Raw genomic sequence first — 27,037 nt, forward strand, 5'->3', positions numbered from 1 at the left:
TGAGCGGTCACCGGTGTCCTGACCATGTCCATACATACAGATGAGCGGTCACCGGTGTCCTGACCATGTCCATACATACAGATGAGCGGTCACCGGTGTCCTGACCATGTCCATACATACAGATGAGCGGTCACCGGTGTCCTGACCATGTCCATACATACAGATGACCGGTCACCGGTGTCCTGACCATGTCCATACATACAGATGAGCGGTCACCGGTGTCCTGACCATGTCCATACATACAGATGAGCGGTCACCGGTGTCCTGACCATGTCCATACATACAGATGAGCGGTCACCGGTGTGCTGACCATGTCCATACATACAGATGAGCGGTCACCGGTGTCCTGACCATGTCCATACATACAGATGAGCGGTCACCGGTGTCCTGACCATGTCCATACATACAGATGAGCGGTCACCGGTGTCCTGACCATGTCCATACATACAGATGAGCGGTCACCGGTGTCCTGACCATGTCCATACATACAGATGACCGGTCACCGGTGTCCTGACCATGTCCATACATACAGATGAGCGGTCACCGGTGTCCTGACCATGTCCATACATACAGATGAGCGGTCACCGGTGTCCTGACCATGTCCATACATACAGATGAGCGGTCACCGGTGTCCTGACCATGTCCATACATACAGATGAGCGGTCACCGGTGTCCTGACCATGTCCATACATACAGATGAGCGGTCACCGGTGTCCTGACCATGTCCATACATACAGATGACCGGTCACCGGTGTCCTGACCATGTCCATACATACAGATGAGCGGTCACCGGTGTCCTGACCATGTCCATACATACAGATGAGCGGTCACCGGTGTCCTGACCATGTCCATACATACAGATGACCGGTCACCGGTGTCCTGACCATGTCCATACATACAGATGACCGGTCACCGGTGTGCTGACCATGTCCATACATACAGATGAGCGGTCACCGGTGTCCTGACCATGTCCATACATACAGATGAGCGGTCACCGGTGTCCTGACCATGTCCATACATACAGATGACCGGTCACCGGTGTCCTGACCATGTCCATACATACAGATGAGCGGTCACCGGTGTCCTGACCATGTCCATACATACAGATGAGCGGTCACCGGTGTGCTGACCATGTCCATACATACAGATGAGCGGTCACCGGTGTCCTGACCATGTCCATACATACAGATGAGCGGTCACCGGTGTCCTGACCATGTCCATACATACAGATGAGCGGTCACCGGTGTCCTGACCATGTCCATACATACAGATGAGCGGTCACCGGTGTCCTGACCATGTCCATACATACAGATGAGCGGTCACCGCACGCTGGGAGTTCTTCTCCCTCTGACATTCCTGCGTTACCTTGTTCAGCCATTCAACTCGTTCAACATCTGGAAAATTCACCTGTGAAGACAAAAAAAAAAAAAGTCAGATAGAATGTAAGCTCCGCAGCCAAGTCATATCTATCCACATATACCACTAGTCACCAGGGACTATACTGATATATACCATACACATATACCACTAGTCACCAGGGACTATACTGATATATACCATACACATATACCACTAGTCACCAGGGACTATACTGATATATACCATACACATATACCACTAGTCACCAGGGACTATACTGATATATACCATACACATATACCACTAGTCACCAGGGACTATACTGATATATACCATACACATATACCACTAGTCACCAGGGACTATACTGATATATACCATACACATATACCACTAGTCACCAGGGACTATACTGATATATACCATACACATATACCACTAGTCACCAGGGAATATACTGATATATACCATACACATATACCACTAGTCACCAGGGACTATACTGATATATACCATACACATATACCACTAGTCACCAGGGACTATACTGATATATACCATACACATATACCACTAGTCACCAGGGACTATACTGATATATACCATACACATATACCACTAGTCACCAGGGACTATACTGATATATACCATACACATATACCACTAGTCACCAGGGAATATACTGATATATACCATACACATATACCACTAGTCACCAGGGACTATACTGATATATACCATACACATATACCACTAGTCACCAGGGAATATACTGATATATACCATACACATATACCACTAGTCACCAGGGAATATACTGATATATACCATACACATATACCACTAGTCACCAGGGACTATACTGATATATACCATACACATATACCACTAGTCACCAGGGACTATACTGATATATACCATACACATATACCACTAGTCACCAGGGACTATACTGATATATACCATACACATATACCACTAGTCACCAGGGACTATACTGATATATACCATATACATATATTATTGGTCCCACTTTGGTATATATGACATTAGAGATGTATACATGGTATAATCGGGGGGGGGGGGGGGGGGCTGTATAACCCACCTCCTCTCCAGGACGTGTAATATGGTAAATATACTTCATGGTATTAGAAGGGAATGTTCTGGAGATGTTTGGTACGCTGTGCACCTGCCCACTATCTCCATGGCTCCCTCTAGATTACAAGGCGCAGGGGCCGGGCAGCCCTGACAGATACTCGCTCCGCTGGTCGGGCCACTCTGCGAGTCTGGGCACAAGTCCTGGCTTTGTTTCACAGAATAAAGCTTCAGACAGATGCAGAATATTTCCAGGAGACACCAGTGAGACATCCAGTGTACAGCGGGACAGTCAGTGTGCAATGAGACAGCCAGTGTACAGCGGGACAGCCATGGTACAGCGGGACAGTCAGTGTGCAATGAGACAGCTAGTGTACAGCGGGACAGTCAGTGTGCAATGAGACAGCTAGTGTGCAATGAGACAGTCAGTGTACAGTGGGACAGCCAGTGTACAGCGGGACAGTCAGTGTGCAATGAGACAGCTAGTGTGCAATGAGACAGCCAGTGTACAGCGGGACAGCCATGGTACAGCGGGACAGTCAGTGTGCAATGAGACAGCCAGTGTACAGCGGGACAGTCAGTGTGCAATGAGACAGCCAGTGTACAGCGGGACAGTCAGTGTGCAATGAGACAGCTAGTGTGCAATGAGACAGTCAGTGTACAGTGGGACAGCCATGGTACAGCAGGACAGTCAGTGTGCAATGAGACAGCCAGTGTACAGCGGGACAGTCAGTGTGCAATGAGACAGCCAGTGTACAGCGGGACAGTCAGTGTGCAATGAGACAGCTAGTGTGCAATGAGACAGTCAGTGTACAGTGGGACAGCCATGGTACAGCGGGACAGTCAGTGTGCAATGAGACAGCTAGTGTACAGCGGGACAGTCAGTGTGCAATGAGACAGCCAGTGTACAGCGGGACAGTCAGTGTGCAATGAGACAGCCAGTGTACAGCGGGACAGTTAGTGTGCAATGAGACAGCCAGTGTACAGCGGGACAGTCAGTGTACAGTGAGACAGCCAGTGTACAGCAGGACAGTCAGTGTACAGCGGGACAGCCAGTGTACAGCAGGACAGCCAGTGTACAATGAGACAGCCAGTGTACAGCAGGACAGTCAGTGTGCAATGAGACAGCCATGGTACAGCAGGACAGTCAGTGTACAGTGAGACAGCCAGTGTACAGCGGGACAGTCAGTGTGCAATGAGACAGCCATGGTACAGCAGGACAGTCAGTGTGCAATGAGACAGCCATGGTACAGCAGGACAGTCAGTGTACAGTGAGACAGCCAGTGTACAGCAGGACAGTTAGTGTGCAATGAGACAGCCAGTGTACAGCGGGACAGCCATGGTACAGCAGGACAGTCAGTGTGCAATGAGACAGTCAGTGTACAGCGGGACAGCCATGGTACAGCAGGACAGTTAGTGTGCAATGAGACAGCCAGTGTACAGCGGGACAGCCATGGTACAGCAGGACAGTCAGTGTGCAATGAGACAGCCAGTGTACAGCGGGACAGCCATGGTACAGCAGGACAGTCAGTGTGCAATGAGACAGTCAGTGTACAGCGGGACAGCCATGGTACAGCAGGACAGTCAGTGTGCAATGAGACAGCCAGTGTACAGCGGGACAGCCATGGTACAGCAGGACAGTCAGTGTGCAATGAGACAGTCAGTGTACAGCGGGACAGCCATGGTACAGCAGGACAGTCAGTGTGCAATGAGACAGCCAGTGTACAGCAGGACAGTTAGTGTGCAATGAGACAGCCAGTGTACAGCGGGACAGCCATGGTACAGCAGGACAGTCAGTGTGCAATGAGACAGTCAGTGTACAGCGGGACAGCCATGGTACAGCAGGACAGTCAGTGTGCAATGAGACAGCTAGTGTACAGCAGGACAGTCAGTGTGCAATGAGACAGTCAGTGTACAGCGGGACAGTCAGTGTGCAATGAGACAGCTAGTGTACAGCGGGACAGTCAGTGTGCAATGAGACAGTCAGTGTACAGCGGGACAGTCAGTATACAGTATCACAATAAAACCATAATATACCGAGCAATCTAAATGTGAAATTGCTTCATTGCGATTGGAGAAATATAGGAGATTCACAGCAGCAGCAGCAGCGATTGTATCCGAACCCCTTGGGGAACAATAGTATTGGAAGAAGCCCGATGGATAGGAAGAACACTGCGCTACTCCACTGGAGTTGACATCACACGCACTTTATTTAGTTTCCTTAAAACACACGACGCTATACACAGCGTTTCGGGGATTACCCCTTTTTCAAGTGTATAACTGAAATACACAATATACCCTAATTAAAAAAAAAAAAAAAAAAAAAATTTGACATGTATCATGTTTCATAAAACCTCAAGATAAAACAATATAGATCATCAAAATGAAGATTATCAATAATTCCCAATAAAAGATATTGTCAGTGCTCAACTGATCCATAATTCTACTGATGGCCAAAACATACTGAGAAATACAACTGACAAATTGCAGGTTTCCATCCCGTCCAGGAGTCAGGAGCAGGAGCCTCTTAGTAAAGGTAAGTGTGGATATACCATGTGTGTAACGCCGGCTTTTTAACCATTCCCAGGGCGCGCTGACAAGCAGATCACATTTCTGCATCCTATTTAAATTACTGTCGGCTGTTCAAACTTATTACTGATTTGCCGATTAAGATTCCTTTTTAAAAGTCAAAACGGAAACCTCTTCATTCTATGTAAACTAAATTGTAGAATGTATTGGATGCGGGCTCGTTCCTATTGGAACATACTGTAACTGCAAGCATGTACTTTAGAAGCAACAGCTCCAGGCTCCAAGTCCGAAAATGGACATAGCTTATTGAAATGGAGCCACAATCACAATTTACAACAATTCATATACAGTCTGAAATAAACATTATAACATAGGCAGTTTCACATTCCATTTTTAGAAATAATACTTAGGAGCTAATTGTTTTGAATTTATGGATGAAGTGAGAAGATTATGATATATGCAATTCTAGGATTTCATATTTGACAGCAGAAGGACCTATCTATTCAAATAAAAGTAAGGGTTGTATGGATTACGTTAAAACCAATAAAAACTCCTTCAAGATAAAATCTACAAATTAAAACATATACCAAGCACAGTCTAACAGTAGGGACTGGAACAAACATTACAATGCAACCGATATTAAAATTTCAATTTTGCCATCATATGAATAGATTAGAAATAAAACCAAACACATATATCCATGTTGTAATTTAGACATACAATTATATGTGAATAAATATAAGGACATACATTAAATACAAATATACAGATTAGATTGCTAATTAAATGGGTTTTTTTTTGTTTTTTTCCAAATTTTTTTTTTTTTTTTTTTTACAAAAAATTGAAACATTTTTAAAAAAAAAAAAAAAAAATCATTTAATTAACAATTTAATCTGTATATTTGTATTTAATGTATGTCCTTATATTTAATCAGTAATAAGTTTGAACAGCCGACAGTAATTTAAATAGGATGCAGAGATGTGATCTGCTTGTCAGCGCGCCCTGGGAATGGCTAAAAAGCCGGCGTTACACACATGGTATATCCACACTTACCTTTACTAAGAGGCTCCTGCTCCTGACTCCTGGACGGGATGGAAACCTGCAATTTGTCAGTTGTATTTCTCAGTATGTTTTGGCCATCAGTAGAATTATGGATCAGTTGAGCACTGACAATATCTTTTATTGGGAATTATTGATAATCTTCATTTTGATGATCTATATTGTTTTATCTTGAGGTTTTATGAAACATGATACATGTCAATTTTTTTTTTTTTTTTTTTTTTTAATTAGGGTATATTGTGTATTTCAGTTATACACTTGAAAAAGGGGTAATCCCCGAAACGCTGTGTATAGCGTCGTGTGTTTTAAGGAAACTAAATAAAGTGCGTGTGATGTCAACTTCAGTGGAGTAGCGCAGTGTTCTTCCTATCCATCGGTCTTCTTCCAAGCCAGTGTACAGTGGGACATCCATGGTACAGCAGGACAGTTAGTGTGCAATGAGACAGCCAGTGTACAATGAGACAGCCAGTGTACAGCGGGACAGCCAGTGTACAATGAGACAGCCAGTGTACAGCAGGACAGCCAGGGTACAGCAGGACAGCCAGTGTACAGCGGGACAGCCAGGGTACAGGAGGACAGCCAGTGTACAGCGGGACAGCCAGTGTACAGCGGGACAGCCAGTGTACAGCAGGACAGCCAGTGTACAATGAGACAGCCAGTGTACAGCGGGACAGCCAGTGTACAATGAGACAGCCAGTGTACAGCAGGACAGCCAGGGTACAGCGGGACAGCCAGTGTACAGCGGGACAGCCAGTGTACAATGAGACAGCCAGTGTACAATGAGACAGCCAGTGTACAATGAGACAGCCAGTGTACAATGGGACAGCCAGTGTACAGCGGGACAGCCAGTGTACAGCAGGACAGCCAGTGTACAATGAGACAGCCAGTGTACAGCGGGACAGCCAGTGTACAATGAGACAGCCAGTGTACAGCGGGACAGCCAGTGTACAATGAGACAGCCAGTGTACAGCAGGACAGCCAGTGTACAATGAGACAGCCAGTGTACAGCAGGACAGTTAGTGTGCAATGAGACAGCCAGGGTACAGCAGGACAGCCAGTGTACAATGAGACAGCCAGTGTACAGCAGGACAGCCAGGGTACAGCGGGACAGCCAGGGTACAGCGGGACAGCCAGTGTACAATGAGACAGCCAGTGTACAGCAGGACAGCCAGTGTACAGCAGGACAGCCAGTGTACAATGAGACAGCCAGTGTACAGCAGGACAGTCTGTATACAGCGGGACAGTCAGTATACAGCATCACAGTCAGTATACAGCGGGACAATCAGTGTACAGCATCACAGTCAGTATACAGCAGGACAGCCAGTGTGCAATGAGACAGTCAGTATACAGCATCACAGTCAGTATACAGCGGGACAGTCACCATATAGATAGACAGTCAGTATACAGCGGGACAGTCACCATATAGCAAGACAGTCACCATATAGCATCACAGTCAGTATACAGCAGGACAGCCAGTATACAGCGGGACAGCCACCATACAGCATCACAGTCAGTATACAGTATCACAGTCAGAATACAGCGGGACAGTCAGTATACAGTGGGACAGCCAGTGTACAGCGGGACAATCAGTGTGAAATGAGACGGTCAGTACACAGCATCACAGTCAGTATACAGCGGGACAGTCAGTATACAGCATCACAGTCAGTATACAGCGGGACAGCCAGTGTACAGCGAGACAGTCAGTATACAGCGAGACAGTCAGTATACAGCATCACAGTCAGTATACAGCGGGACAATCAGTGTGAAATGAGACAGTCAGTATACAGCATCACAGTCAGTATACAGTGGGACAGCCAATGTACAGCATCACAGTCAGTATACAGTGAGACAGTCAGTATACAGTGGGACAGTCAGTATACAGCGGGACAGTCAGTATACAGCGGGACTATCAGTGTGAAATGAGACAGTCAGTATACAGCGGGACAGCCAATGTACAGCATCACAGTCAGTATACAGCATCACAGTCGGTATACAGCGGGACAGCCAGCGTACAGTCAGAGTATACAGACACAGTCAGTGTATACAGATACAGTCAGTAGAGATCGGCAGGTTTAGCATCAGATTTTTCTGCCTGAATCTTTTGCGGTGTGCACATGGTCTTGTACTAGACTGCGCTGCGCATCCTCCGGGTTCTGGAATGTTCTTCTCTGTATCACGCCGTGTATCAGCCAGAATGATCATGCGACACTAATGTGGCTGAGCCGGTTGAGGAGACATTTATTTGATATCCTTATCGGCGGTGACGGGCGCTGTAATGGCGGCAGCTCCACCTTCACATTCAACAAACAAAAATGAAAACAGCAACAGCAACAAATCAAACCGGATTAAAGCTGCAACATCAACAGTCACCTCAGCCGAAACACACACAGACCCAGATTATCAGCCCTACATGCGCTGGCACCCAGCTTTCCCAGAGATCAGAACATTACCTAGTTATGAAGTGATCTAATCGGGTGATCATCCCGTACCGGCTGTAATGGCTTTCATCCAGAGAGTTCATGTCAAAGGCAGATACTCCAAACTACAGGTGAGGATAGCCCATACTACAGGCGGAGGATTCACACACAAGGCAGAACTACAGGTGAGGATAGCCCATACTACAAGCAGAGGATTCACACACAAGGCAGACACCCCAAACTACAGGTGAGGATAGCCCATACTACAGGCGGAGGATTCACACACAAGGCAGAAGTACAGGTGAGGATAGTCCATACTACAGGCGGAGGATTCACACACAAGGCAGACACCCCAAACTACAGGTGAGGATAGCCCATACTACAGGCGGAGGATTCACACACAAGGCAGAAGTACAGGTGAGGATAGTCCATACTACAGGCGGAGGATTCACACACAAGGCAGAACTACAGGTGAGGATAGCCCAAACTACAGGCGGAGGATTCACACACAAGGCAGAACTACAGGTGAGGATAGCCCATACTACAGGCGGAGGATTCACACACAAGGCAGAACTACAGGTGAGGATAGCCCATACTACAGGCGGAGGATTCACACACAAGGCAGAACTACAGGTGAGAATAGCCCATACTACAGGTGGAGGATTCACACACAAGGCAGACAGCCGAAACTACAGGTGAGGATAGCCCATACTACAGGCGGAGGATTCACACACAAGGCAGAACTACAGGTGAGAATAGCCCATACTACAGGCGGAGGATTCACACACAAGGCAGAACTACAGGTGAGGATAGCCCATACTACAGGTGGAGGATTCACACACAAGGCAGACAGCCGAAACTACAGGTGAGAACAGCCCATACTACAGGTGGAGGATTCACACACAAGGCAGACAGCCGAAACTACAGGTGAGGATAGCCCATACTACAGGAGGAGGATTCACACACAAGGCAGACACCCCAAACTCCAGGTGAGGATAGCCCATACTACAGGCGGAGGATTCACACACAAGGCAGACAGCCGAAACTACAGGTGAGGAAAGCCCATACTACAGGCGGAGGATTCACACACAAGGCAGACAGCCGAAACTACAGGTGAGGATAGCCCATACTACAGGAGGAGGATTCACACACAAGGCAGAACTACAGGTGAGAATAGCCCATACTACAGGTGGAGGATTCACACACAAGGCAGACAGCCGAAACTACAGGTGAGAATAGCCCATACTACAGGTGGAGGATTCACACACAAGGCAGACAGCCGAAACTACAGGTGAGGATAGCCCATACTACAGGAGGAGGATTCACACACAAGGCAGACACCCCAAACTCCAGGTGAGGATAGCCCATACTACAGGCGGAGGATTCACACACAAGGCAGACACCCCAAACTACAGGTGAGGAAAGCCCATACTACAGGCGGAGGATTCACACACAAGGCAGACAGCCGAAACTACAGGTGAGGATAGCCCATACTACAGGAGGAGGATTCACACACAAGGCAGAACTACAGGTGAGAATAGCCCATACTACAGGTGGAGGATTCACACACAAGGCAGACAGCCGAAACTACAGGTGAGGATAGCCCATACTACAGGCGGAGGATTCACACACAAGGCAGACACCCCAAACTACAGGTGAGGAAAGCCCATACTACAGTCAGAGGGTCCCACAATACAGGTGGAAAGTCTCACCCTACAGGCGGAGGATTCACACACAAGGCAGATAGCTGAAACTACAAGCAGAATGTTCCACACTACAGGCGATGGTGCCAGGTTACTGGTGGAGGTGTCACATTACAGGCGGTGGTGCCAGGTTACTGGTGAGTAGCCCTCATCATAGAAAAACGTCTCACACTACTAGGTGATGCCACGTTACAGGTGGTGGTGCCAAACATGATTGAAGGTGAGCTGTCAATCAGAGCAACTAACATTAAGGATCCATTCACACAGAGGAATTTGGTGAGGAATTTCAGCGCTGAAAAAAAGAGACTCCCATTGACTTCAGTGTTTTCTTTTCTCTGCTAGCACTGAAGTCAATGGGAAGCTTTTTTTTACGGCGCTGAAATTCCTCCGTGTGAATGGACCCTAAGGCTTAGCAAACCAGAGGGTACTCAGAGCACTGGCTGGACTGAGACACTAAAACAAACTCTCAGCTGTGCTAGAACACAATACAAGAGGCCCAGGAGAAGGGACCATAAGTGGACACTCCGCCCCATGCGGCCGGAGGATGGCGAGAAGTCAGGATGAGGATCTTACACCCACAATGTGTTACATTACAGGGGGAGGAGTCACAATACAGGGGGAGGTGCCACAATACAGGGGGAGGTGCCACAATACAGGGGGAGGTGCCACATTACAGGGGGAGGTGCCACACTACAGGCCTCTGTAATATAATAAGTAGCCTACGGTTGCTATATGTGACGCTGTAGGTGGTGACATAAGCTGTAAATAATATGGCGGTGTGTAAAGTAATAGAGGCCGGCAGGGAAAGTGCGGTGGTGAGGGGCAGAGGGCGTTATGATCGGGGCGCTGGCTCGGGGGGTAATTGTCTCTCGCCATTTTTAGCTGTGATGATGGCAGATTACACAGCGGAGATTTGTGGGCGAGAATTACAGCGATTAGAGGGCGACATCAACTCACCTTCCGGTAATTACATGTGGAGAACAAAGTGATGAACTGTCTCTATATTCTATACGTTACTAGTAATCTATACAATGTGTGTGTATATTCTATACGTTACTAGTAATCTATACAATGTGTGTGTATATTCTATACGTTACTAGTAATCTATACAATGTGTGTGTATATTCTGTACGTTACTAGTAATCTATACAATGTGTGTGTATATTCTATATGTTACTAGTAATCTATACAATGTGTGTGTATATTCTATACGTTACTAGTAATCTATACAATGTGTGTGTATATTCTATACGTTACTAGTAATCTACACAATGTGTGTGTATATTCTATACGTTACTAGTAATCTACACAATGTGTGTGTATATTCTATACGTTACTAGTAATCTACACAATGTGTGTGTATATTCTATACGTTACTAGTAATCTACACAATGTGTGTGTATATTCTATACGTTACTAGTAATCTACACAATGTGTGTGTATATTCTATACGTTACTAGTAATCTACACAATGTGTGTGTATATTCTATACGTTACTAGTAATCTACACAATGTGTGTGTATATTCTATACGTTACTAGTAATCTACACAATGTGTGTGTATATTCTATACGTTACTAGTAATCTACACAATGTGTGTGTATATTCTATACGTTACTAGTAATCTACACAATGTGTGTGTATATTCTATACGTTACTAGTAATCTACACAATGTGTGTGTATATTCTATACGTTACTAGTAATCTACACAATGTGTGTGTATATTCTATACGTTACTAGTAATCTATACAATGTGTGTGTATATTCTATACGTTACTAGTAATCTATACAATGTGTGTGTATACTCTATACGTTACTAGTAATCTATACAATGTGTGTGTATATTCTATATGGTGTAATATTGTATAAGGTGCACATAATGGAGATGATCTATTCTATATGATGTTTATGGTCTATATACTGTATTTGATGCCAGGAAGACCAAGGAGATGGTGGAGGACTTTAGTAAGTAAGTAGTAAGCGGAGGAGGGCCCCGAATCTGGTGGAGATCCAGGGGACGGGCAGTGAGATAGTCAGGACCTATAAGTACCGGGGTGCGCTCCCCAATAACAAGCGGGACCGGGCTGATCACCTGGAGGCGCTGCACAGAAAGGGCCACAGCAGACTCTACCTGCTCAGGAGGCCGAGGGCCGGGGGTCCAGGGGACACTTCTTAGGGACTATTTCATCTTCTTTGGTGTGGCCTGTTGGGGGCGCTGTATACCAGCCAGGGACAGGAATAGACTTGTCAGGCTGCTTAGAAGGGCCGGCTCTGTCCTGGGGGGCCCCTTGGACCCAGTACAGATGCGGGTGACAGAAGGATACTGTCTGTGGTGACCTCCATGCTGGAGAACATCTCCCACCCCATGTATGGGACCGTGATAGTACCAGGAAGTGACCGAGAAGGAGCTATGGGATGTACATGGAGTATATGGACTATATACTGTATACGATGTACATGGAGTATATGGACTATATACTGTATACGATGTACATGGAGTATATGGACTATATACTGTATACGATGTACATGGAGTATATGGACTATATACTGTATACGATGTACATGGAGTATATGGACTATATACTGTATACGATGTACATGGAGTATATGGACTATATACTGTATACGATGTACATGGAGTATATGGACTATATACTGTATACGATGTACATGGAGTATATGGACTATATACTGTATACGATGTACATGGAGTATATGGACTATATACTGTATACGATGTACATGGAGTATATGGACTATATACTGTATACGATGTACATGGAGTATATGGACTATATACTGTATACGATGTACATGGAGTATATGGACTATATACTGTATACGATGTACATGGAGTATATGGACTATATACTGTATACGATGTACATGGAGTATATGGACTATATACTGTATACGATGTACATGGAGTATATGGACTATATACTGTATACGATGTACATGGAGTATATGGACTATATACTGTATACGATGTACATGGACTATATACTGTATATGATGTACATGGAGTATATGGACTATATACTGTATATGATGTACATGGAGTATATGGACTATATACTGTATACGATGTACATGGAGTATATGGACTATATACTGTATACGATGTACATGGACTATATACTGTATACGATGTACATGGAGTATATGGACTATATACTGTATACGATGTGCATGGAGTATATGGACTATATACTGTATACGATGTACATGGACTATATACTGTATACGATGTACATGGAGTATATGGACTATATACTGTATATGATGTACATGGAGTATATGGACTATATACTGTATACAATGTACATGGAGTATATGGACTATATACTGTATACGATGTGCATGGAGTATATGGACTATATACTGTATATGATGTACATGGAGTATATGGACTATATACTGTATACAATGTACATGGAGTATATGGACTATATACTGTATACGATGTACATGGACTATATACTGTATATGATGTACATGGAGTATATGGACTATATACTGTATACGATGTACATGGAGTATATGGACTATATACTGTATACGATGTACATGGAGTATATGGACTATATACTGTATACGATGTGCATGGAGTATATGGACTATATACTGTATACGATGTACATGGAGTATATGGACTATATACTGTATACGATGTACATGGACTATATACTGTATATGATGTACATGGAGTATATGGACTATATACTGTATACAATGTACATGGAGTATATGGACTATATACTGTATACGATGTACATGGACTATATACTGTATATGATGTACATGGAGTATATGGACTATATACTGTATACAATGTACATGGAGTATATGGACTATATACTGTATACGATGTACATGGAGTATATGGACTATATACTGTATACGATGTACATGGAGTATATGGACTATATACTGTATACGATGTACATGGAGTATATGGACTATATACTGTATACGATGTACATGGACTATATACTGTATACGATGTACATGGAGTATATGGACTATATACTGTATACGATGTACATGGAGTATATGGACTATATACTGTATACGATGTACATGGAGTATATGGACTATATACTGTATACGATGTACATGGAGTATATGGACTATATACTGTATACGATGTACATGGAGTATATGGACTATATACTGTATACGATGTACATGGAGTATATGGACTATATACTGTATACGATGTACATGGAGTATATGGACTATATACTGTATATGATGTACATGGAGTATATGGACTATATACTGTATACGATGTACATGGAGTATATGGACTATATACTGTATACGATGTGCATGGAGTATATGGACTATATACTGTATATGATGTACATGGAGTATATGGACTATATACTGTATACGATGTACATGGAGTATATGGACTATATACTGTATACGATGTACATGGACTATATACTGTATATGATGTACATGGAGTATATGGACTATATACTGTATACGATGTACATGGAGTATATGGACTATATACTGTATACGATGTGCATGGAGTATATGGACTATATACTGTATATGATGTACATGGAGTATATGGACTATATACTGTATACGATGTACATGGAGTATATGGACTATATACTGTATACGATGTACATGGACTATATACTGTATATGATGTACATGGAGTATATGGACTATATACTGTATATGATGTACATGGAGTATATGGACTATATACTGTATACGATGTACATGGAGTATATGGACTATATACTGTATACGATGTACATGGACTATATACTGTATACGATGTACATGGAGTATATGGACTATATACTGTATACGATGTGCATGGAGTATATGGACTATATACTGTATACGATGTACATAGACTATATACTGTATACGATGTACATGGAGTATATGGACTATATACTGTATATGATGTACATGGAGTATATGGACTATATACTGTATACAATGTACATGGAGTATATGGACTATATACTGTATACGATGTACATGGAGTATATGGACTATATACTGTATACGATGTACATGGACTATATACTGTATATGATGTACATGGAGTATATGGACTATATACTGTATACGATGTACATGGAGTATATGGACTATATACTGTATACGATGTACATGGAGTATATGGACTATATACTGTATACGATGTACATGGACTATATACTGTATATGATGTACATGGAGTATATGGACTATATACTGTATACAATGTACATGGAGTATATGGACTATATACTGTATACGATGTACATGGACTATATACTGTATATGATGTACATGGAGTATATGGACTTTATACTGTATACAATGTACATGGAGTATATGGACTATATACTGTATACGATGTACATGGAGTATATGGACTATATACTGTATACGATGTACATGGAGTATATGGACTATATACTGTATACGATGTACATGGAGTATATGGACTATATACTGTATACGATGTACATGGAGTATATGGACTATATACTGTATACGATGTACATGGAGTATATGGACTATATACTGTATACGATGTACATGGACTATATACTGTATACGATGTACATGGAGTATATGGACTTGTCACGGGATGGTTAGAGTCTATACTATAGGCCATGTGTAATATATATTTCATGTGGAATGTATTCTCTAACCTGTTATATACATCAATGTGTAGTTGGCTGATTAGGGTCTAGTGTGTTAGCACATTGTATGCAAATACCTCTAACTAGTGAGGACAATGGGTGGAGATAATCTGATCCGTGTCTCCAAGAAGATGTTGGATGGTGCATTGTCCATAGTAGACAGGGAGTCTGCTGTCCTTGGTATAGGTGAGGGGGGAAGGATCTGTGACTCAGCCCTTCCCACCCACAGATATAGGTGTAACAGTCTTAGTATATAGTATATAGCTTGCAGTTAGTATGTGTTAGCCGGCCTGTGCACAGCTCTGCAGAGAGCCAGGATTTAGTTACAGGACCAAGGAGCCAAAGCTATCATTGGATTGTGACTTCTGTGGACTTATTGTTATTACGGTTGATGTGACCGCTGTCGGCTACTAACTTTGTGGATTACAATAAATTGCTGTTGTCTCCCGACCTCTTGCGTCCCTGTTGATTCAAGATATCCTCCGGAGGAAGACGTATACCTTTGCTCCGTGACAACTGGTTGGCAGCGGTGGGATCAACAGCGGACAGCGAGATGGACTACAGCAGCCCAGCGATTAATGGAGCCACAACCTCAGAATACAGGAACTGGACTATGGCAAGTCTACAAGTAAGGGCCCGGGAACTAAACCTGAGTTACCAGGGAAGAACGAAAGAGCAACTGATCGAGGCACTGGAGGAGATGACCCTGCAAAGCGACCATGAGGAGGGCTGCCCCCAGGAGACTGGAGAGATACGGGAGTGGCAGGTACAGACCCAAAAGAGCAGATGGGTTGTTTTGTATGAGGAGGAATTGGCAGTGCTGGGGCTAGAAGCAACTGCAGAGCAAAGGAGTAGAGCGTTACAGAGGGCTCAGGAAACGGAGAAGGAGGAACAGAGAATGGCGCATGAAAAGGAAAGAATGGCGCATGAAATGCGAATGGCTGAGATAACTACGCGGAATTATAATCAAACGTCGACCCCCAGCCCAACAGTGAGAGAACCACCATATGTCTCCCATAAACACTTCAAGACCTTTGATGAAGCGGCTGGGGATGTTGATGGATATTTTCAGGACTTCGAACACCAGTGCCACCGGATGGAAGTCCCAGAGAAGGATTGGGTCCGGTATCTGGTGGGACACCTACGAGATGGGGCTGCGGAAGCTCTCAGAGCCATGGACCCTAGTGATCAGCGGGACTATGAGGCCATTAAAAGAGCGATGCAGAAGTATTATGCAGTCACTCCAGAGACCTACCGAGTTCAGTTCCGCTCTTTGTCTTACAATGGGGGAAGCTCCTTCCACATGTTCGCCCACAAGTTGAAGCAAGCATGCAAGCGCTGGCTAGAAGGAGAGGAGGCTGTCACAGTCGATAAGATCCTCCAAGTCATACTTAAGGAACAGTTCTTTTCCCAGTGCCCCGCTGAGATCTGTGAGTGGGTGCTGGAACGGAACCCAGCCACAGTTGAGCAAGCTGCTTCTCTTGCAGATGAGGGCCTGACCATCAAGCCGCAGTGGAAGAGGTTGTTTGCAGAGGAGCGGAAAACTACCACAGTCCGCCAGACACCCTTCAGCCAGCCACCCACCTTTCGTGTCCGGCCTCAGGATTACAATTCCCCCTCTACCCCTGCCCCAGCCCATCGGCCTCCAGCTATGAACAACCCTGTCCCTAGACAACGACCCACTGGAAGAATGCTAGAGCGCAGATGTTTTGAGTGCGGGCGGCCTGGACATTTGCAAGCTAGTTGCCCTGCTAACATGGGGGCACGGGCCACCGTGGCATCCCGGCCTATTCACTACCTGGGAACCACCCCTAGGACAGAAAGTTTGGCCCCATTTCCAGATGACTCCATGAATGACACATCTGTTCCACCTCCAGGGGTCTATGGGATTCAGCCTTCTGCCACACATCCCGCAAACCTTCAGAGGAAGCACTTGCAGGAGGTCCTACTGGATGGCCGAACAGTTGTTGGATTCCGGGACTCGGGAGCTTTCCTAACGGTAGCGGACCCCCGAGTTGTGCGACCCGAGGCCCTAGAGGAGGGTCCTGGCATTTCTATCAAGTTGGCAGGGGGTACTCAAAGACGTATTCCTAAAGTTACCGTGGAACTCGACTATGGTTATGGACCAAAACGATGCACAATTGGTGTGATGAGCGGGCTGCCGGCCGATGTTCTGTTAGGCAACGATGTTGGAAATCTACAGTGCCACTTTGTGGGAGCAGTGACCCGAAGCCAAGCTCAGGGAGAAGCCAACATGGATCCACCGGATTTTCTGACAGATGCCAGCCCTTCAACCCTACAACTTTACCATTCAGTACCGCCGAGGGAGCCAACACCAGAACGCGGATGGGTTATCCCGGCAGGAGGACATATGAGCTATAGAGACTGATGTGCATTCCCCAATTTACCTGTGTAGGCCAATTGTGTCATGCACATGTTTTGAGAGGGGGAGGGGTTGTCACGGGATGGTTAGAGTCTATACTATAGGCCATGTGTAATATATATTTCATGTGGAATGTATTCTCTAACCTGTTGTAAACATCAGTGTGTAGTTGGCTGATTAGGGTCTAGTGTGTTAGCACATTGTATGCAAATACCTCTAACTAGTGAGGACAATGGGTGGAGATAATCTGATCAGTGTCTCCAAGAAGATGTTGGACTGTGCATTGTTCAAAAGAGACAGGGAGTCTGCTCTCCTTGGCATAGGTGAGGGGGGAAGGATCTGTGACTCAGCCCTTCCCACCCACAGATATAGGTGTAACAGTCTTAGTATATAGTATATAGCTAGCAGTTAGTATGTGTTAGCCGGCCTGTGCACAGCTCTGCAGAGAGCCAGGATATAGTTACAGGACCAAGGAACCAAAGCTATCATTGGATTGTGACTTCTGTGGACTTATTGTTATTACGGTTGATGTGACCGCCGCCGGCTACTAACTTTGTGGATTACAATAAATTGCTGTTGTCTCCCGACCTCTTGCGTCCGTGTTGATTCAAAAGACCATCCGGAGGAAGACGTATACCTTTGCTCCGTGACAGGACTATATACTGTATACGATGTACATGGACTATATACTGTATACGATGTACATGGAGTATATGGACTATATACTGTATACGATGTACATGGAGTATATGGACTATATACTGTATACGATGTACATGGAGTATATGGACTATATACTGTATACGATGTACATGTACCGACCCCACCAGGTCCAAGACCAAGACCAAGACTAGTCCAGTGGCCAGACGTTGTGTCCTCCAATTACCTTGGAGATAATCCAAACAACAAACTGGACTGGACTAAACCCAATAAGAAGGATCCAGCTGGTCATATGTCCTGCGACTACTCTGAGCGCTCGGGGTTAAGGGTGACCTACTCCAGCTTCTCCAACAATATCCGGGGCCTTGTTCTACGGGGTCGCAGCTTGGCAAGAAAATGCCAGAAACAGGGAAACCAAAAGAAGCAACAACAAAAAGGCAAAGCCACAGCCCGACACCTCCATAGCTGAAAAGCCTCCAGAAGATGTGAGCCATCCATGGAAGTACACCGCACCCTCTGCACAAGGTCCAAGCAGAAGAGCTCCAAGTGCAATGCAGAAAAGGAAGACTGAAAAAGTCCTTCAGGAGAGGGAGGAGTGGAGGACAGAAGGATGGAGGACAGAAGGATGGAGGACAGAAGGATGGAGGACAGAAGGATGGAGGACAGAAGGATGGAGGACAGAAGGATGGAGGACAGAAGGATGGAGGGATAGAAGGATGGAGGGATAGAAGGATGGAGGGATAGAAGGATGGAGGATAGAAGGATGGAGGATAGAAGGATGGAGGGATAGAAGGATGGAGGGATAGAAGGATGGAGGATAGAAGGATGGAGGGATAGAAGGATGGAGGACAGAAGGATGGAGGGATAGAAGGATGGAGGGATAGAAGGATGGAGGGATAGAAGGATGGAGGGATAGAAGGATGGAGGATAGAAGGATGGAGGATAGAAGGATGGAGGGATAGAAGGATGGAGGACAGAAGGATGGAGGACAGAAGGATGGAGGATAGAAGGATGGAGGGATAGAAGGATGGAGGATAGAAGGATGGAGGGATAGAAGGATGGAGGGATAGAAGGATGGAGGACAGAAGGATGGAGGATAGAAGGATGGAGGATAGAAGGATGGAGGGATAGAAGGATGGAGGGATAGAAGGATGGAGGACAGAAGGATGGAGGACAGAAGGATGGAGGATAGAAGGATGGAGGGATAGAAGGATGGAGGGATAGAAGGATGGAGGGATAGAAGGATGGAGGACAGAAGGATGGAGGACAGAAGGATGGAGGACAGAAGGATGGAGGACAGAAGGATGGAGGACAGAAGGATGGAGGGATAGAAGGATGGAGGGATAGAAGGATGGAGGACAGAAGGATGGAGGATAGAAGGATGGAGGGATAGAAGGATGGAGGACAGAAGGATGGAGGATAGAAGGATGGAGGGATAGAAGGATGGAGGATAGAAGGATGGAGGGATAGAAGGATGGAGGACAGAAGGATGAAGGACAGAAGGATGGAGGATAGAAGGATGGAGGGATAGAAGGATGGAGGATAGAAGGATGGAGGGATAGAAGGATGGAGGACAGAAGGATGGAGGACAGAAGGATGGAGGACAGAAGGATGGAGGACAGAAGGATGGAGGACAGAAGGATGGAGGGATAGAAGGATGGAGGGATAGAAGGATGGAGGGATAGAAGGATGGAGGGATAGAAGGATGGAGGGATAGAAGGATGGAGGACAGAAGGATGGAGGGATAGAAGGATGGAGGGATAGAAGGATGGAGGGATAGAAGGATGGAGGGATAGAAGGATGGAGGGATAGAAGGATGGAGGGATAGAAGGATGGAGGGATAGAAGGATGGAGGACCCGTATACACCCCTATAGACTTCGCTGTCACTATGTCTGAACCTGAAGGATTCCCTCAGTACAGTGTTATTATAATAATCGCACCATCCAGCCCGTGATGTCACCGTCACATCATATACAGCAATGCAGCGGAGTGGAGCGCCATACTACCCTAGGACTGGCACAGGCGCTCTGATATTACACAGGATCGGAGGGTTAGGGTGGCGATGGTCCCTATACAGAGGGCTGCTGGTTGTCAGGTGTCGTCTATATGTCCACAGGTGTTCCCTTATATAAATATACAAGTGGGCGCAGCCGCACAACACCCTGAGGAGCCCAGAGTAAAGGCTTGTGCCGGGTCACCGCCTATAGGAGCGTTATATAGCGACATTACATTATAAGGTCATTATAGCTATAGTATTATATACCCCACCTGACCTGTATACAATGTTATATACGCCACCTGACCCGTATACAGTGTTATATACCCCACCTGACCCGTATACAATGTTATATACCCCACCTGACCCGTATACAATGTTATATACCCCACCTGACCCATATACAATGTTATATACCCCACCTGACCCGTGTACAATGTTATATACCCCACCTGACCCATATACAATGTTATATACGCCACCTGACCCGTGTACAATGTTATATACGCCACCTGACCCGTGTACAATGTTATATACCCCACCTGACCCATATACAATGTTATATACCCCACCTGACCCATATACAATGTTATATACCCCACCTGACCCATATACAATGTTATATACCCCACCTGACCCATATACAATGTTATATACCCCACCTGACCCATATACAATGTTATATACCCCACCTGACCCATATACAATGTTATATACCCCACCTGACCCATATACAATGTTATATACCCCACCTGACCCATATACAATGTTATATACCCCACCTGACCCGTGTACAATGTTATATACCCCACCTGACCCATATACAATGTTATATACGCCACCTGACCCGTGTACAATGTTATATACGCCACCTGACCCGTGTACAATGTTATATACCCCACCTGACCCATATACAATGTTATATACCCCACCTGACCCATATACAATGTTATATACCCCACCTGACCCATATACAATGTTATATACCCCACCTGACCCATATACAATGTTATATACCCCACCTGACCCATATACAATGTTATATACCCCACCTGACCCGTGTACAATGTTATATACCCCACCTGACCCATATACAATGTTATATACGCCACCTGACCCGTGTACAATGTTATATACCCCACCTGACCCGTGTACAATGTTATATACCCCACCTGACCCGTGTACAATGTTATATACCCCACCTGACCCGTATACAATGTTATATACCCCACCTGACCCGTATACAGTGTTATCTACGCCACCTGACACGTATACAATGTTATATACGTCACCTGACCCGTATACAGTGTTATATACCCCACCTGACCCGTATACAATGTTATATACGTCACCTGACCCGTATACAATGTTATATACGTCACCTGACCCGTATACAATGTTATATACCCCACCTGACCCGTATACAGTGTTATATACCCCTTCTGACCCGAATACAATGTTATATACGCCACCTGACCCGTATACAATGTTATCTACGCCACCTGACCCGTATACAGTGTTATATACCCCACCTGACCCATATACAATGTTATATACCCCACCTGACCCGTATACAATGTTATATACCCCACCTGACCCGTATACAGGGTTATATACCCCACCTGACCCGTATACAATGTTATATACCCCACCTGACCATACACTTGTATACAGTGTTATATACCCCACCTGACCATACACTTGTATACAGTGTTATATACCCCACCTGACCATACACTTGTATACAGTGTTATATACCCCACCTGACCTGTATACAATGTTATATACCCCACCTGACCCGTATACAGGGTTATATACCCCACCTGACCCGTATACAGTGTTATAAACCCCTTCTGACCCGTATACAATGTTATATACGCCACCTGACCCGTATACAATGTTATCTACGCCACCTGACCCGTATACAGTGTTATATACCCCACCTGACCCGTATACAGTGTTATATACGTCACCTGACCCGTATACAGTGTTATATACCCCACCTGACCCGTATACAGTGTTATATACGTCACCTGACCCGTATACAGTGTTATATACCCCACCTGACCCGTATACAGTGTTATATACCCCTTCTGACCCGTATACAATGTTATATACGCCACCTGACCCGTATACAGTGTTATATACCCCACCTGACCCGTATACAGTGTTATATACCCCACCTGACCCGTATACAGTGTTATATACGTCACCTGACCCGTATACAGTGTTATATACCCCACCTGACCCGTATACAGTGTTATATACCCCTTCTGACCCGTATACAATGTTATATACCCCACCTGACCCATATACAGTGTTATATACGCCACCTGACCCGTATACAGTGTTATATACCCCACCTGACCCGTATACAGTGTTATATACGTCACCTGACCCGTATACAGTGTTATATACCCCACCTGACCGTATACAGTGTTATATACCCCACCTGACCGTATACAGTGTTATATACCCCACCTGACCATACACCTGTATACAGTGTTATATACCCCACCTGACCCGTATACAGTGTTATATACCCCACCTGACCCGTATACAGTGTTATATACCCCACCTGACCCATATACAATGTTATCTACGCCACCTGACCCGTATACAGTGTTATATACCCCACCTGACCCGTATACAGTGTTATATACCCCACCTGACCCGTATACAGTGTTATATACCCCACCTGACCCGTATACAGTGTTATATACCCCACCTGACCCGTATACAGTGTTATATACCCCACCTGACCCGTATACAGTGTTATATACCCCACCTGACCCGTATACAGTGTTATATACCCCTTCTGACCCGTATACAATGTTATATACCCCACCTGACCCGTATACAGTGTTATATACCCCACCTGACCCGTATACAGTGTTATACGTCATCTGACCCGTATACAGTGTTATATACCCCACCTGACCCGTATACAGTGTTATATACCCCTTCTGACCCGTATACAATGTTATATACGCCACCTGACCCGTATACAGTGTTATATACCCCACCTGACCCGTATACAGTGTTATATACGTCACCTGACCCGTATACAGTGTTATATACCCCACCTGACCGTATACAGTGTTATATACCCCACCTGACCATACACCTGTATACAGTGTTATATACCCCACCTGACCCGTATACAGTGTTATATACCCCACCTGACCGTATACAGTGTTATATACCCCACCTGACCGTATACAGTGTTATATACCCCACCTGACCATACACCTGTATACAGTGTTATATACCCCACCTGACCCGTATACAGTGTTATATACCCCACCTGATCCGTATACAATGTTATATACGTCACCTGACCTGTATACAGTGTTATATACCCCACCTGACCCGTATACAGTGTTATATACCCCACCTGACCCATATACAGTGTTATATACCCCACCTGACCGTATACAGTGTTATATACCCCACCTGACCGTATACAGTGTTATATACCCCACCTGACCATACACCTGTATACAGTGTTATATACCCCACCTGACCCGTATACAGTGTTATATACCCCACCTGACCCGTATACAGTGTTATATACCCCACCTGACCCGTATACAGTGTTATATACCCCACCTGACCCGTATACAGTGTCGGCCCCGCCCGCACTCACCCAGGCCGGCAGCTCTCGGTCACTCAGCCCCCGGGTCACCTCCAGGGCCTCGTTCTCCAGCAGTTCCCAGGCCGCCCGCATTCGGGCCAGTTTGAACTTCTTGTTTCGGTTCCAGAAAATCCAAAGAAAAAGTCCGAACAAAACCCAAGAAAGTCCGAACCCGAACCGGCCGCAAATATAGACGGGCAAGAGCAGCAGCAACACCCGGAACAGCGGCAGCAGCGAACCCAGCAACGGGTCAGCGGACCCCGGGCGGACACCCTGCGGGTCACCGGGACTCGGGTCACCCTCCTGTGTCTTCATGGCTGACGGTCTCCTGTCATGTCTCCAAGGAAACCGGGCTGAGAGTGACCCGCCCGGGCTACAGCGCCAGGTAACAGCCAGACCACGCCCCCGACACACCCGGCACGGGAGTCATCACCCGGGACAGAAGAGGAATCATCACACCCATCATCTGCAGGAGGAATCATCACACCCATCACCCGGGACAGAAGAGGAATCATCACACCCATCATCTGCAGGAGGAATCATCACACCCATCATCTGCAGGAGGAATCATCACACCCATCATCTACAGGAGGAATCATCACACCCATCATCTACAGGAGGAATCATCACACCCATCATCTACAGGAGGAATCATCACACCCATCATCTACAGGAGGAATCATCACACCCATCATCTACAGGAGGAATCATCACACCCATCATCTACAGGAGGAATCATCACACCCATCATCTACAGGAGGAATCATCACACCCATCATCTACAGGAGGAATCATCACACCCATCATCTACAGGAGGAATCATCACACCCATCATCTACAGGAGGAATCATCACACCCATCATCTGCAGGAGGAATCATCACACCCATCATCTGCAGGAGGAATCATCACACCCATCATCTGCAGGAGGAATCATCACACCCATCATCTGCAGGAGGAATCATCACACCCATCATCTACAGGAGGAATCATCACACCCATCATCTACAGGAGGAATCATCACACCCATCACCCGGGACAGAAGAGGAATCATCACACCCATCATCTACAGGAGGAATCATCACACCCATCATCTACAGGAGGAATCATCACACCCATCACCCGGGACAGAAGAGGAATCATCACACCCATCATCTACAGGAGGAATCATCACACCCATCATCTGCAGGAATCATCACACCCATCATCTACAGGAGGAATCATCACACCCATCATCTACAGGAGGAATCATCACACCCATCATCTACAGGAGGAATCATCACACCCATCATCTACAGGAGGAATCATCACACCCATCATCTACAGGAGGAATCATCACACCAATCATCTACAGGAGGAATCATCACACCCATCATCTGCAGGAGGAATCATCACACCCATCATCTACAGGAGGAATCATCACACCCATCATCTACAGGAGGAATCATCACACCCATCATCTACAGGAGGAATCATCACACCCATCATCTACAGGAGGAATCATCACACCCATCATCTACAGGAATCATCACACCCATCACCCAGGACAGAAGAGGAATCATCACACCCATCATCTGCAGGAGGAATCATCACACCCATCATCTGCAGGAGGAATCATCACACCCATCATCTACAGGAGGAATCATCACACCCATCATCTACAGGAGGAATCATCACACCCATCACCCGGGACAGAAGAGGAATCATCACACCCATCATCTACAGGAGGAATCATCACACCCATCATCTACAGGAGGAATCATCACACCCATCATCTACAGGAGGAATCATCACACCCATCACCCGGGACAGAAGAGGAATCATCACACCCATCATCTACAGGAGGAATCATCACACCCATCATCTGCAGGAATCATCACACCCATCATCTACAGGAGGAATCATCACACCCATCATCTACAGGAGGAATCATCACACCCATCATCTACAGGAGGAATCATCACACCCATCATCTACAGGAGGAATCATCACACCCATCACCCGGGACAGAAGAGGAATCATCACACCCATCATCTACAGGAGGAATCATCACACCCATCATCTACAGGAGGAATCATCACACCCATCATCTACAGGAGGAATCATCACACCCATCATCTGCAGGAGGAATCATCACACCCATCACCCGGGACAGAAGAGGAATCATCACACCCATCATCTACAGGAGGAATCATCACACCCATCATCTGCAGGAATCATCACACCCATCATCTACAGGAGGAATCATCACACCCATCATCTACAGGAGGAATCATCACACCCATCATCTGCAGGAGGAATCATCACACCCATCATCTGCAGGAGGAATCATCACACCCATCATCTGCAGGAGGAATCATCACACCCATCATCTGCAGGAGGAATCATCACACCCATCATCTACAGGAGGAATCATCACACCCATCACCCGGGACAGAAGAGGAATCATCACACCCATCATCTACAGGAGGAATCATCACACCCATCATCTACAGGAGGAATCATCACACCCATCATCTACA

At 45.6% G+C, this 27,037-nt stretch overlaps 1 protein-coding gene across 1 annotated transcript in view; it reads right to left on the reverse strand.

The window, feature by feature from the left end:
* Nucleotides 1-24,907, reverse strand: part of ESYT3 (extended synaptotagmin 3) — a 62,938-nt gene extending 38,031 nt beyond the window's left edge. The window contains exons 1-2 of the mRNA XM_075285913.1: nucleotides 24,530-24,907; nucleotides 1,366-1,407 (exon numbers count right to left, since the gene is read on the reverse strand). Of these exons, the coding sequence (XP_075142014.1) occupies nucleotides 1,366-1,407; nucleotides 24,530-24,832 (345 nt within the window). The 5' untranslated portion in view covers nucleotides 24,833-24,907. The remainder of the gene's footprint in view (nucleotides 1-1,365; nucleotides 1,408-24,529) is intronic.
* Nucleotides 24,908-27,037: the final 2,130 nt, after the last annotated feature.

The sequence above is a fragment of the Leptodactylus fuscus genome, chromosome 8 (genome assembly GCF_031893055.1).
Source record: "Leptodactylus fuscus isolate aLepFus1 chromosome 8, aLepFus1.hap2, whole genome shotgun sequence".
Taxonomy (NCBI): Eukaryota; Metazoa; Chordata; class Amphibia; order Anura; family Leptodactylidae; genus Leptodactylus; species Leptodactylus fuscus.